This window comes from Pleurodeles waltl, chromosome 8 (genome assembly GCF_031143425.1).
Source record: "Pleurodeles waltl isolate 20211129_DDA chromosome 8, aPleWal1.hap1.20221129, whole genome shotgun sequence".
Classification (NCBI taxonomy): Eukaryota; Metazoa; Chordata; class Amphibia; order Caudata; family Salamandridae; genus Pleurodeles; species Pleurodeles waltl.
In genome coordinates this window covers 360508390-360522471 of record NC_090447.1, presented here as the reverse complement: position 1 = coordinate 360522471, position 14082 = coordinate 360508390, and the positions used below count along the sequence as shown (strand labels likewise).

At 42.6% G+C, this 14082-nt stretch overlaps 1 protein-coding gene across 2 annotated transcripts in view; it reads right to left on the bottom strand.

The window, feature by feature from the left end:
* SRPX (sushi repeat containing protein X-linked) overlaps nucleotides 1-14082 on the bottom strand; it is a 429025-nt gene that overhangs the window by 34456 nt on the left and 380487 nt on the right. For both annotated transcript variants that reach the window (XM_069204239.1, XM_069204240.1), the window contains one exon: nucleotides 12942-13063. In XM_069204239.1, coding sequence (XP_069060340.1) covers nucleotides 12942-13063 — 122 coding nt within the window. The remainder of the gene's footprint in view (nucleotides 1-12941; nucleotides 13064-14082) is intronic.

The window sequence follows — 14082 nt, the reverse complement described above, 5'->3', positions numbered from 1 at the left end:
CGCATTTCGACGCGCTCGTAGTTTTCTTTACACTCGGGTCACGGCGGTGATTTCGAAAGGGGAGAAGCGTTTGCAGGGCACCAGAGCTGCTCTCCCAGCAGCGCTCTGGTGGCGTTTAACTCCCTGTTCAGCAGAGCGCTCCACAGACAGGGGTGCAAAGCAGAGAACAAGCACTTCCCATGCGCTTTGAAGAACAAAGGCAAGACACTAGCAGCATTCCCTGGGCTAGGAATGGGTGCAGGGGTCAGGGGCCACAGCACCCTGCCCCTGGGGAGCAGAACTTTAAGAAAAGGTCCTCAGGTGGAGGGCCCAGCAACAGGCCAGCACAAGGGGAAGGCAGCAAGTGGCAAGTCCTTCACAGTGACCAAGCAGGTCACAGGTCAGCACAGCAGCAGCAGTCCATGGCGGTTCCTGGTGAGTCCTTTCAGCCTTTGGTGTCCAGTTCCAAGATGATTCCAAGAGTCTCCAAATTGTGGGGAAAATTCCCCTGTACTTATAGTCCATTTTTAGTGTTTTACAATGATAGGGAGAGGAGGTTCCAGCCAGTTACAACTCTCCTTTCAGCACAGGCTCCAAACATCAGTGGGGGGTTAACGACCCTATTGTGTGAGGCCAGGGCACAGCCTTTACAAATGTAGGTGTGCCCCGCCTCTCCCTTCTCTCAGCCCAGGAAGACTATTCAGTATGCAGATGCACCTCGGTGACACCTCCACCCTCCCTGTGTACAGGCTGTCTGGAAAGTATGCACAAAGCCCCAACTGTCACTCTGCCCAGACGTGGATTGGAGTCAAGCTGCAAAACACCAGAATCATAAGCACAGATAAATGCGCACTTTCTAGAAGTGGCATTTCTGTGATAGTAATAAAAAATACACCCACACCAGTAAGCAGTATTTATTATCACCATCACAACCATACCAAACACGCCTACGCTACCCCTCATAAATCAGACAATACCCCTTACACATAAGGCAGGGCATTTCTAATGCAATCCTATGAGAAGGCAGCACTCACAGCAGTGAGACACCAAGTTAGGCTGTTTGTCACTACCAGGACAGGCCATGCAATATGGCACATGTCCTGCCTTTCTACATACATGGCACCCTGCCCATAGGGCTAGCTAGGGCATACTTTAGGGGTGACTTACATGTAGTAAAAGGGGAGTTCTGGGCCTGGCAAGTAAATTTAGATGCCAGGTCCCTGTGGCAGAAAACTGCGCACACAGGCCCTGCGCTAGCAGGCCTGAGACAGGTTTGAAAGTCTACTTCAGTGGGTGGCGCAAGCAGCGCTGCAGGCCCACTAGTAGTATTTAATTTACAGGCCCTGGGTATAGAGATACCACTGTACAAGGGACTTATAGGTAAATTAAATATGCCAATTAGGTATAAGCCAATCATACCAACTTTAGATGGGAGAGCACCTGCACTTTAGCACTGGTCAGCAGTGATAAAGTGCTCAGAGTCCTAGAGCCAACAGCGAGAGGTCAGAAAAACCAGGAGGAAGGAGGCAAAAAGACTAGGGATGACCATGCGTATGGCCAAAAGTCCAACACAAATGTAGGGAAAATGTGTGCTTTTAAGCAAAGTTAGAGGTTTGCAGGGCATTGTGGGTAAGAAAACAGTGTGAAGCACATGACCCTGGACTCACCCAGATGCTTAGTTTTCGGATGTGTCTAGGTCTGGTAGGTGGCAACGTACCAAAGTCCAAAAAGTGCAGCTCTCACCATTGCAAGTGGGGTGATATGAGTTAGCCAAGCTCTCTTGGCCCAAATGAATCAAATGTCCTCTTGCTTGCCATTGAAATTAAATGCTTTAGTTTGCAGAGGGGACTGAAAGACTGTTACCTCCTTCAGTTGGTGTGCAGGGCATATCCATGCCCATAGTGGTTTGCAGTCCCCACCCCCCTATTTTTTTTAATTGTCTGGCATCTAGTGGGCTTTCTGCCCCCCTGGGGAGCGGATCGGGGTGATTACCCCATGTGCCTCCCAGTGGGCAGAACAACTTTGTCCCTATTGATTTGGGGTGGGTATATGGCCGTACCCTCCTTTTTTAAATAATTTTTCCCTGGGGTCTAGTGTGCTTTCTGACTCCCTGGGGGCAGATGGGCCTTACAAAAATAGGCTGATCTGTCCCCAGAGGGCAGGAATGGCCATCAGTAATGTGCTACCATGGGGAGTGACCCTTGCCAAACAGGTCGTTCCTCCCAAACAAAACACACACACACACCAATCCATAATGCTGTGCCACTGGACGTAACCATTGTGTCCTTGCCACACAAGGGGTTAAACACATAAAGAAACTTAAAAACAATATTTCTTATCTTAAAACATCAATATTTCTGTCAATTATATTTTTGCACACAATATTTCTGTATCACAATATTAAAAAATGATATTTCTGTAACTCATTATTTTTAAATCAATATTTTGTCCAAACACCCTACCCAGGCATTATATTCAGTGGAGCACTGGACCCAGACCAACCTCATCTATGGTCACCATGTGGAAAGATAAAGGCCTCCAAATGTACACGCAGCCACAAATAGTTAAGTTTTCCACAAGCTCTTCATAATCTTTGATGCACCGTGATGGTAACCTCCAGGCACTGAAACACCCTGACTCTACAAAAGATGTGCAGATTCTATAGGCCATTCAGACGGCTCATAAAGCAGTGGAAACAAAACTTTGAGAGGTAGGAGTAGATGTTGCCCACCTTAGAGAAGACCTTTGCAATGCGGCATGAATGGTCACTGAAGCAGAGGGGAAGGTCTCTACCCTGGAAGATGACGTGGGAGATCTGAAGAAGATTACTAAATTGATCCAGGTATGGCTACCGGAGACAGTAAACCACAACATACCAGTAGCTCAAAAATGCTGAAGTCACGCCAACAGCCATGTGTATGCTCTCCAGAGTCCTCGGACACTGACTGAGGACACTCTCAGGCAGTGAGACCTACTGTTGTGGTTCTCTGTAGCCACATATGGATCATGAAAGCCGGCCCACAGTCGCCTGAGGAAAGGGTGTCAGAGGCAGCAACCCAGGATGAGCTCAAAATCCTACGTTGAAGTGGAAGCCCAGAGCTAGAACAACTAGTTAGAATTTAAGTAACTTTCTTGTCCCTGTACAATAGGCATCCAGCAGCAGCTGGCCTACCCTCCTGCTCAGGAACAAGCCCACCTCCAATGCCCCGTTATACATTATATAATGGATTTATTGTTTGTGAGTTCAAGGGCAACAGATGCTTCTAGGGTCGAAGAATCAGGCGGAGGATTATTGGGAGAACTGAATGGTTTTCAGTTTTTACTTTTTCAGTTGCTGTACCACGTGGTCATCATATGCATCCATAGACACACACAAAGGGGCATATTTAGGAGCCCCTAGCATCATTACAATGCCATATTAGTGTCATTTTTTATGCTAATGTGGCAATAAAAGGCCGAAAACACCAAAATCTAAGAGATTCCCTTGCACCAATTTTTGGGCACTTTTAACGCCTGCTCAGATTCACTCAGGACCCCGTGTATTCTGGTTCGGCTCCCACGTCACATTTACCTGCTAACCTCATGGCTAACTTTCAGTTAATATCTTAGAACATTAATGGTCTCCTTAGTTGTAATAAATGCACAGCAGTACTGCACTTTCCCCAAACAGCTCACACCAAACATATTACTAGTGCAAGAAATTCATTATTAGGTTCTAATTGCCCCTTTCTGGATAGATTCAGCTATGATCTTCCATAGTCATTATGTGAGGTTAGAGGGGTCCTTAGAAGTGAAATACTATGACGTCATGAGCATCTACATACCACCTCAGTTAAATGTGTTGATCCTGGATGAGCTTACAGAGGTGGTCACAGGGCTGCAGCCTGGGGTAACAATCCTAGGCAGCAATTTTAGTGCCACTCTAAACCCTGGCATGGATGCATCTGGGTCCCAGATCAGACATCACTTTGAGAAATTCAAGTCCTTCACTACATGGATCTGGGTCTATGTGATGCATGGAGGGTCTGGCACCCAAGTAGGAGGACATACACACATATTTCCGCTTCTGTCAAAACTCAGTCACATACAGACCTCCACCTTCTTGCTGTCACTTACATGACACATTCAGCAGCAGTGAATACTCTCCCCAGAGGAATCTCTGGCCACTCACCAGTTACTCTCTGGTGGGGGCTCCTATATACCACAAGAGGCTAATTTGGTGTCTCAATGCCGGCTCCTTGATACAACCAGTTCACACATTATTTAACAATGGAACTCCACTCCTACTTTAAGATAAGCAATGGGTCAGTCACCACGGCAGGCACCCTATGGGCAGCCTGTCAAGCCACGATCAGGGGTTTGGCCAAAATGTACCTCAAACACACCGAGAGAGACAAGCACAACCAAATGACAGAGACTGAAACCCGAATCCAACAACTGGAGGCCAAGAGTGTCTCTGATGCCTTGGACTCTCTCCAACGGCAGCTCAAACTTGATAGAGCCTCACTGCGCCAAACTGCCTGTCACGATTCCTGCCAGTGCTTGCGGGAATTCACTCAATGAGTGAATGAATATGGACACAAAAGTGGCAAACTTCTATTCTGGTAAGCTTGGTTCAAAGTTTATTCCTACTACTGTTGATCACTCGGATCGCCAACTGCACACATTATACAAGATAGCTGGCACATTCACAATTATTATGGACAGGTGTATGTTCATCACACACAGCTGACCCATGAATGAGTCTGCCCCATTCTTACTGAAATACCTCTCCACAGACTCGATGAGAGGGCCTCAAATCCCCCTCACAATAGACACAAAATAAAAACGTGGAAAAATTAGGCACGTCCACACTGCATTACCACATGCTTAAGCTATATCCAACCCTACAGCACTATTGATTGTAGACTTTGAGAAACCCTTTGACACATTGATTGGAGCTATTTAGACCGAGTCCTCCAAGGTATGGGGTTTGGGCCCACATACCAGAAATAAGTTAAGCTCTTATACAGAGAGCCACTGAAACAAGTTCATAAAAATGGAGTACTTTCATTTACATTCCCAATTTGGTGCAGGACTTGGCATTGATGCACTCCATCCCCTTTCCTCTTCACTCTAGGTACTGAGCCCCTGGCTAGAATTATTTGTTGTGATGCCCAGGTGCAGAGATGAAACTGGGATGTGGGAGGACAGGATTGCATTATATGTGGATAATTACCTCCTCTTCCTTGCAGACCCCCAGACTTCTGGCCCTTGAGTTCTGGAGATCCTAAATGCATGCAGCCTCTGAACCAACTGGAGAAAGTCACTTCTGATCCTGCTGAAAAGAGACAGAACCACCTGCATATCAGCTAGAACTGGCCCTTCTAGGAACCAACAAAGTTTTTGGTATTCTTTATGGCCAGTCCGTTGTGTCCCACACTATAGTGGTCACAATGTTGGTATTTCTTCATGGAGAGTTGCAACAGATTTACAGGGTGGGACAAAAAAAAGACACTCTGTTGCTGGTTGGGTCACATGGCCCAGCTGGAGATCTTTGGGAAGTGGTGCAGAATCAGCAGTACTATACTGGAGTATGTTTGGGTGGTTCACATACAAAATTGTTCCAAGAACTACAACTTCAATACAAACTGTCACACATTCAGTACCACAAATACCTACAACTCTGACATGCTCTAGCGGGGAGCCAGACAGGCCTTGCTAGTTAACCAGAGTTCAGCCTGATGGAAGCAATGCTGCTAAAGGGGTGTCTGGGTCGGGGTGGAATCTCTCAGATTTACAGATCTTTTGCTTCACCCCTGAAAAGCTTGAGAATCTCAGACACAAATTTGAGGGGTGGGTGTGCACCATAAATGACATTGAATGACGAGAAGATTGCATGGCTCCTCAGAAATTCACTATTTCTGCTGGTCCAGCTGCACTACCTTCATATGGCTTACCTTACACTGCAGCATTTTTGGCACACAGGTATACTCCCTAAACCGAGGTGCACACAATTCCACCTTCCATGGTCCAACTTCTTCCACATGGTATGGCTGTGTCCAAGTGTGGCGAAATACTAACAGTCAATAGCCCAAACCCTCACCCAAGTATTGGAGAGGCCTCTTGAGCTGTCACCTAAAACGGCCTGAGACACAGAGGGTACTCGAGGGGACCACACGATTTTTGGCATGGCAATTGTAGCTAAAAGAGACATTGCACAGAAGTTGAAATCTCAGAACCCGCCAATACTCTCTGAATAGAAACTTGCGATGGACTGGTGTGCAAACAGGAACAACCCATTTGTAAAGCTAGAGGCTACCCTCAAAAATACCACAAGATATGGGATTAATGGTGAGTATGCTATGGGCTGACAAACATGTTTGGAGATACAGTCCCAACATCGGAGGCCACTCACAGGGCAAATGAGGGATGGGGTATGGGGGATACCATGAGATTCCTTTATGTTAGTTAATGTGTTTCAACACTGCAAAATAAATAAAATATGATTATAAAAAAAGCACAGTCTCACAATTAAACTCCCAGATATCCGCCCTAGAGACATTATACATAAGGAATCTGTCCCAGAGCTTACCTACTACATGCGTCTCTTTTGAGTTCAGCTCAGAAGACCTCCATGCATGCTCATGTACAAGCCCTCCTCATTAGACACTTTACATCTGAATCAAGAGCCCAAGCCCTCAATTTTTCATATTTCCGCATTAGATGTATTATATTTGTTGGTTGACTTGACTGTTGTCTTATATGAAGAGCTACTTTACTTCAGTATTAGAAGTGTCTGATTTTAGCAGCAGGCTGTTTGAAAAAACTCCTTTCAATCACGAGCACAATATTAAACCACTAGAACAGACCGCCCCCATCAAGCATGTTTGGTATCGGCGCATTTAGGTAACAAATCATCCCTATCAAGATACTACACCCTGATGCCTCAGAACACCAAGAGGAAAATGTAAAGGAGAAACACCACATCACTCTAATCACTATTTTCCTACCTGCAGCTACAATTCCACTGTGAATTGCGAACAATATGTTAATGTCAACTTCTTATTAGCTCACTTCCTCCTGCACGATAACAGCTGTAACTGACCTAGTTACATCCTTTTAGTTGCAAGATGCCATCAAGAGAGATTTCCAAATAACACCCCATCAAGAGAAATTTCAATGTAACACATTGCATGGTCTCTGTGAAACAAGTGCATATTTGCAATGCACAGCAGAATAATCATCAGAACAGTGGTCTGTGTGACTAATACCTCCACAAAAAAATGCCTGCATTCATGCATTGTGTATGAGCTAACACAAGGTGGTAGCTCCTGTTTCTCTGCACACAGTGAAACTTGACAAGATAGTCCTGCTTCACTTACTAGTGCAGCGATATAAGGGTCAGTAAGAAAAATGCCCACTCAACTTTACCGCTGTTACATTACCCAACTTGAGAATATAAGGACAGAGACACTGAGTAACCATCAGTAATTCCCCAAGAAGCCAGGCCAATCACTTCATTGGTCTTAACCACTGACCTTATTGAAAAAGGCTCCACCCTTACACAGCACCAGCACTAGGGGGCATATTTATACTCTGTGCCGAATGTGCATCAAAATGTTTGACGCACATTCGGCGCAAACCGTGCACTATATTTAAACTTTGACACCCGAGCCCGCATATGTCAAAATTCCTCCGTGTGCGTCATTTTTTGGATGCAGGGAACTGCCTTGCGTTAATGACATACAAGGTAGGCGTTCCCGCCCAAAAAATGACTTTAAGGCCGGTGCGCCTTATTTATACTCCTGCATCATTTTGAAGCACAGGAGGGGATGGGCCTTAAAAAACAGCGGACATCCTGATTTGCGCCGTTTTTTAACACCTGGGTCAGGGCAGGCGTTAAGGGACCTGTGGGCTCACTTCGATGGTCTTGGACCATGGAAGGAGTCCAGAGGTGCCCTTCCCCGCCCCCAGGGAGAACCCCTGACACCCTCGCTCACACCCATAGTTGGGGGGACCCATCCCAGGTAAGTACAGGTAAGTTGAGGTAAATATTTTTTTATGTTTTTTTAAAGTGGCATAGGGGGGCCTAATTTGGGCCCCCCTACATGCCACTGTGCCCAATGACCATGCCCAGGGGACAGAAGTCCCCTGGGCATGGTCATTGGGCAAGGGGGCATGACTCCTGTCTTTGCTAAGACAGGAGTCATTTCAATTGGGGTTGTGCATCAAAAAATGGTGCAAGTCCGGTTCAAGGCATGATTTTTGCCTCAAACCTAACTTGCACCATTTTTTGACGCACAACCCCCATTTTCCTCTACGCCAGCGCTGCCTGGTTTGAGTCGTTTTTTCAAAAATTTTACCACCGGCTAACGTCATTCCTTAAATAAGACGCCCACATGGCGTGTAGGAATGGCGTTAGCCGGCAGTAAAATAAATTACGCAAACCAGCGCCTGTGCTGGTTTGCGTCAAAAAGTATAAATATGGGCCTAGGTGTCTTGAGTGGAACTGTGCTACACACCTGCAGTTCAGTAATTGCCTCCAAGTGATCCTGTCCTGGTCAGAAGGAGCAAGTGCTTCTTCAGGTGTAGGAGCTGACAGTATGCTTGTAGATTGCTAGTGACACACTGCATTTTTGTACACAAGAAACTCTAGGCAGTAATTTGTGCCTCATTGGTAAAACTCCAACTCAAGAAAACCATAAAACAGCTCCAGGGAACAGGGCATTCAAAGGTGGTGAACAAAGAATAATAAAAGAAGGATGCAGATAAAGCAAATACATAGTTGCTCTGAGGTCTGTGTTTAGGGAGATGATCAAAAAACAAAACTGCAAACAAATACTCATAGTATGCTTACACTGAGACATCTTGACTGACTAGTTTTTTGCTGAAATGGGGAGTCCACTGTATATCTAACTAACCAGGGTCAGCTGGGCCAGGAACATTACAGCTATTAGATATTTGTATTTTGATACCTGTACCTATTAACAATACAAAATATGATTATAACATGAATATTTTGAAAGTAAAAGTGTATTTTCACCACTTAAAATAAGTAGTCTGAAACAATGTGTTCATGAGCTCCTCAAGTGAATAATTAAGTGCAATAGTATTCATGAAAGGAAATGGTGTGAGTCGTACCTGATTATGTTGAAAAACTTACGGTATCCCTTTTTGTTTATGATCATATAGATGTATTGTTCCCTTTCACGATTAACTCCTCCACATACTTCTCTGCTTTCCATTCTTCCCTCTTTTTCCTTTTGGAGGCTCCCCTGTCTCTACATGTTTTTACTCCACTTTTCATCCCTCTTCTTATACTGAAGTCAGTTGCTCCCCCTTCCCATTCACCTATGTTATGTCTTTAGCTTTCAACCTGCCTGTACCTTAATATATACCTCCACAACTACCAACAGTCTCACACTTCTCCCTTACTACCTACATCTCTACCTAATTCCTAATACCTTTATGTCAGCCTCTCCATTAGGACCATCTTTCCAAGCCTATACCCTTCTTTTACTACCAATACCGTAAAGCCACCTCCCTGCCTATCCTCTACCCAACCACTCTCTAAACCCTGTAACTATACCTTTTCTATAACCTCTTACTTTTACTCAACCAAAACCCTAATTCCCAAACTCGGGGATCTATTACTCCACTCATACCCTAATACTTATACCTAGTACTTCTATTTCCTTCTATACCACAAGCTAAGCCCCAGGATATATTTTCTGTCTCCATTAAACATGCTTCTTTTCACAGCTCACATGTTTTTTTATGCTCATTTCTTGAATCTTTAACCCTTTATGGTCTGTGATATTTGTGTTGTTGAATATCCAGAAATGTTTCTGCAAAAAAGAGGTTACTTTATTTTGGATTTTCACCAAAATGGATTTTCAGTAACCCGGGGTCATCAGGCTATATCTCTTATTTTGGTTTTAATCCAAAAAGAAGTACAGCATGTAGTAAGGTAGGGTGTAGTTTATGCTTCTTCCTCTCTGAAACATGACTGTTACATCAGAAAAAGCCTGTCAACATGAGATTCATGATAGCAGGTAATTAATAATTCTACCTCATGCCAAATCATCTTGAATCGGGGCAACTGAAAAGGTTGCGCACTTTAACATTAATATTGGCCTTTTTCATCGAATTTTCATCGAACCCTTGGCACCAAATATTTGGCTTAATTTAAATACTGTACCACCCTTACCTTCCGGTCTAATATAAACCTATATTTAGATGATATGGCTTTATTTTTAACTCCTCATAATATTAATATAGCTGTCCATTGATTAAAGCTTTCTTGAATGAGAGGGGCTGTATAATCAATGAGGTGAAAATAGTGTGTCTCTCATTTAAAGCTACTGTGGAAGCCCTCACACTAGCCCTGAGGGAAAACTATAGAGCAGGCCCGAAAAGGTATTTAAGGTTTTTTTTATTCAGAGGAGCCGGAGGAAGTGTTTAATGATAATGTTAAATCTATGATGAGAAAAGTTTCTAATTTATTGGAAATATGGACAGCTTTGTCCTTATCCATTGTAGGCCATACTCCATTACTTAAAATGTTAATTTTACCTTTGTTTTTGTTACTCTTTTTATCAATTCCCCTGAAAGTGGAGGCCTTCTTTTAAAAAAAATGGAAACAAGTAATCACATCCCTTTTATGGAACGAGAAATGCCCACAGGTAAAACTGAACAATTTGCAAATGTCCATGAATTAGGGAGGCTTGGAACTGACTTCCAGAAATATTCTTTGACTTTTTTATCCTATAGTTGCACCACCTGTCAATGCAGACCCCCAATTTCGATAATTCCATCCCTCAACTTATGATGAATAATTTGGAGGTTGAGGACCTACGGTGGTACATTAAAATCCCTAAATCCCTCAAAAAAGTAAGATACACCTCTTTAAACCTCATTTGGATGTTGAAATATAAATTGTTTACTATACAGAGAATCCCTAGGATTGATGCAGAGACTCTATTGAGATATTGTAAGTTTCTATCTCCTGGCCTGACTGTAGGTACAATAAAGAAATGGGCGGATATTTCTAGTTTAAAGGTAGGGGATTTTATAATGGTGCTAGTTTAAAATCCCCCAAACCCTTTTTAAAAAAAAAAACTCAAGTCCACTCTCGTTTTTTATGCATACTCAAATAAGTGCCATCTTCTGTTGTGTCAGGCTGGATATTGACTTTTCCAGAAACTGGAGTAAGCCTGCTGTTTAGGGAAGGCAAAGTTAACAAAACTTTGAGTTATTGGTACAAAGAAGTTTATTTGAGATACGAACAGACTGTAGAAAAGATAAGATTTAAATGGGTAAGGCACACTAGGATAACGCCAAAAGAAATACAATGGAAAAGGTATTTTGATCACAGTTATTCAAGTTTTAGAAGGGCCCATTTTTATTGCAAGGCCTTTTTCCAATTGATGCATGTTGTACCTTACACCACGATGTCTAAATAAGATAATCCCTGTTCTACCCAGAAACTGCCCAAAGTGCAGTCAGGAACAGGATTGGATACATATTTTCTGGACCTCTAATAGTTTAAAAACATTTTGGAGGGGAGTGTTCCAGGCAGTAGATAAAACAATCACGTTGAATATTCTTCCCTCTCTGAAAATAGCTCTTATGGGATTATCAGATGATTAGAGGCCAGAACATCATGCCACTGAACACTTTATTTTAATGGCCATGCTTGTGGCATGCTGTTTGATTACTACTTATTGGAACACTTCTACCACCCCTAGGGTGAATGGATGGGAAGGCAAAATGTCAGAGGAAAGCTTGATTGATTGAGAAAGCCAATTGTACCATCCAATACCTTAGAAAATAGATAACAAGGGCATGGAGTAGTAGGGAATAGTTTTTTTCAAATTTGTACGGTCCCTTTATGACCTTATGCACTTTGAAGAAGGATAATCACTGACATTTTTTGATGCTACACACTTTAATGATATATCCGTATTTCCAGTTATATGATACACTGTCACTTTAAGTGCTGGAACGATAAAAAAAATCAGCGCTAATAATGTTGTCAGTAAGCTTAGCATTTATTTTAAGCCTTTGGGTGTTTATAATTATGTGCCTGGCCACTTTAGGAGCTAACATTTCTAACAATTCTTGAAATTAAGAGCTGGCAAATCCTGCAGTAGGGCCTCACCTTATTTGTTTAAGAGGCAAATGTACGGAGATTTAAATTTGGCTTGAAAATTTGGGGTTTACGAAATCGTATTATATAGACTGATTAGGTAGATATGTTTCACTATTTATTGTCTGAGTCTATGAATCTTCACTTTTTGTCATGAAGTTACCTTTCCTAGAATAATGCATTGAAATCAATAAAAAGAAATATAAAAACTAAATTGCATGATAGTAGATTTCCTTCATCCTTCTCTGGAGAATTGAAAGTAGAGAAATATTTGAAAGTAAAAAGTGGGAGAGGGGGCAAGAAATGAGGCAGAACAGGGACAAAAAATAAGGAACAATAATCAGAAGACTGACTGACTCGAGAAAAGCTGATGAGAGACGAATATATTTTTCTAGAAAATGTCAGTAGGAGAGCACTATAGGACCAGAAGCACTAACTAAGGCAGACAAGGATAAAGCACTGATAGACAATGTCCAGTGTGAGCAACGTCAGCAGTACAGTTAAATTTACAAAGGGGGTATTGCCAGTTCTTGGATTATATGCACGTTAGCCCCACATACTACTTCAAAGTCCACCAATGTAAAGACAAGTTTGCAAACTTTAATAGAAGGAATTTGGTAAGAGGACTCAATTGAACAAGACTTCCTGGTGTTCAATACAGGTACCAAACAGAATGTACAAAATGTGGAGAAAACCGAGTTTAGTATTCATTGATGTTTCATTAGGAATAATACATTGACTTAAAATAAAATACTGCAAAAGGCGTTGACTAGACACATAACAATTACCATGGAAATCAATACAATAATTAAAATTGAATTTTGTTTACCTGAGTTGCAAGCTCAGTGCTGGGGACAGGAGTCTTCGTCCAATTCTTCCTAATTGTGCAGGAAAAACGCCAACCAGCTCAATTACATTGACGTGCCTTAAGTCTAGACCACACTGGGCTTGCTAAAAGAGTAAAGAAAATAGTATAAAACGTTGCTGTAATTTTGGGAGTTAAAACTATGAAACACAAAAAAAAATTTATTCTTTTAAATAATTCATCAAAATAATTTGCCACAGAAATCTTTATATAGTATATGCATTCCAGATGAGAAGACTTGTATTTCCATGGATGTTTGGTACGCAGATAGAGAGAAAGCTACTGCCTTCCTGATCTCCCTCTTCCCCCCAGCATTGATTTAATTCCCCATATACTTCAGGACATACATTACATATTTTGTTGAGCAAGTGGTCCAAGTAGAACACTGGCTAAGCAGCCACCAGTAGTACCTCCTATGTGAATAGGTGAGAGAATGTTAGCATTCATTCTACCCTCCTGCCCCCACCAAGGCTATACCCATCTCCCATCGTGCCATATTGAATGAAAGGGCTATAGCAGGCCTTGTAAAATGAAACCCTTCCAGGGCGCTTCTCCTTCTGAAACATATTGTGAGGCATTTCCTCAATTACTGGGTAAGGCCCCCCTTTGGTTTATTAGAATGACCATGCGTGGAAAGGCATTTTATTGCTGATGCTGGTTGTCATATAGATGATTGTGCACTGAAGTAAGCACCAGATTTCATTTAAGTACAGTATAAAAATGATTACATTGATAACCATGCAGACAGACGACCATTTTGGTAGGGCAGAATGAAACCCAGAGCTCATTTGAGAGGCTAGTTAGAAAAATGAACATTAGAAGGAAGGTTAGGGAGAGCCAGAAATCCTGTCAGGTAAAAATGCCAGAAACTAATGGGAAACTCCTATTTACTTTAGATAAGAAGGAATTGCAGGGTTACCTCACCAATTTACAATGTGGAGGTCTACGTTTAAGCAACTGGATTTTATTACAATGGATGTGCAGATATTGATACTCAGATCAATGCAAAGAATGGCAAAGTTGTCCACCTTCAGCTAACGTGAAGTTTTGCATCAGCCCCATCTGTCCTTGCAGTTAGAATAGCTTTCAGCTGCAGTAAATTGTT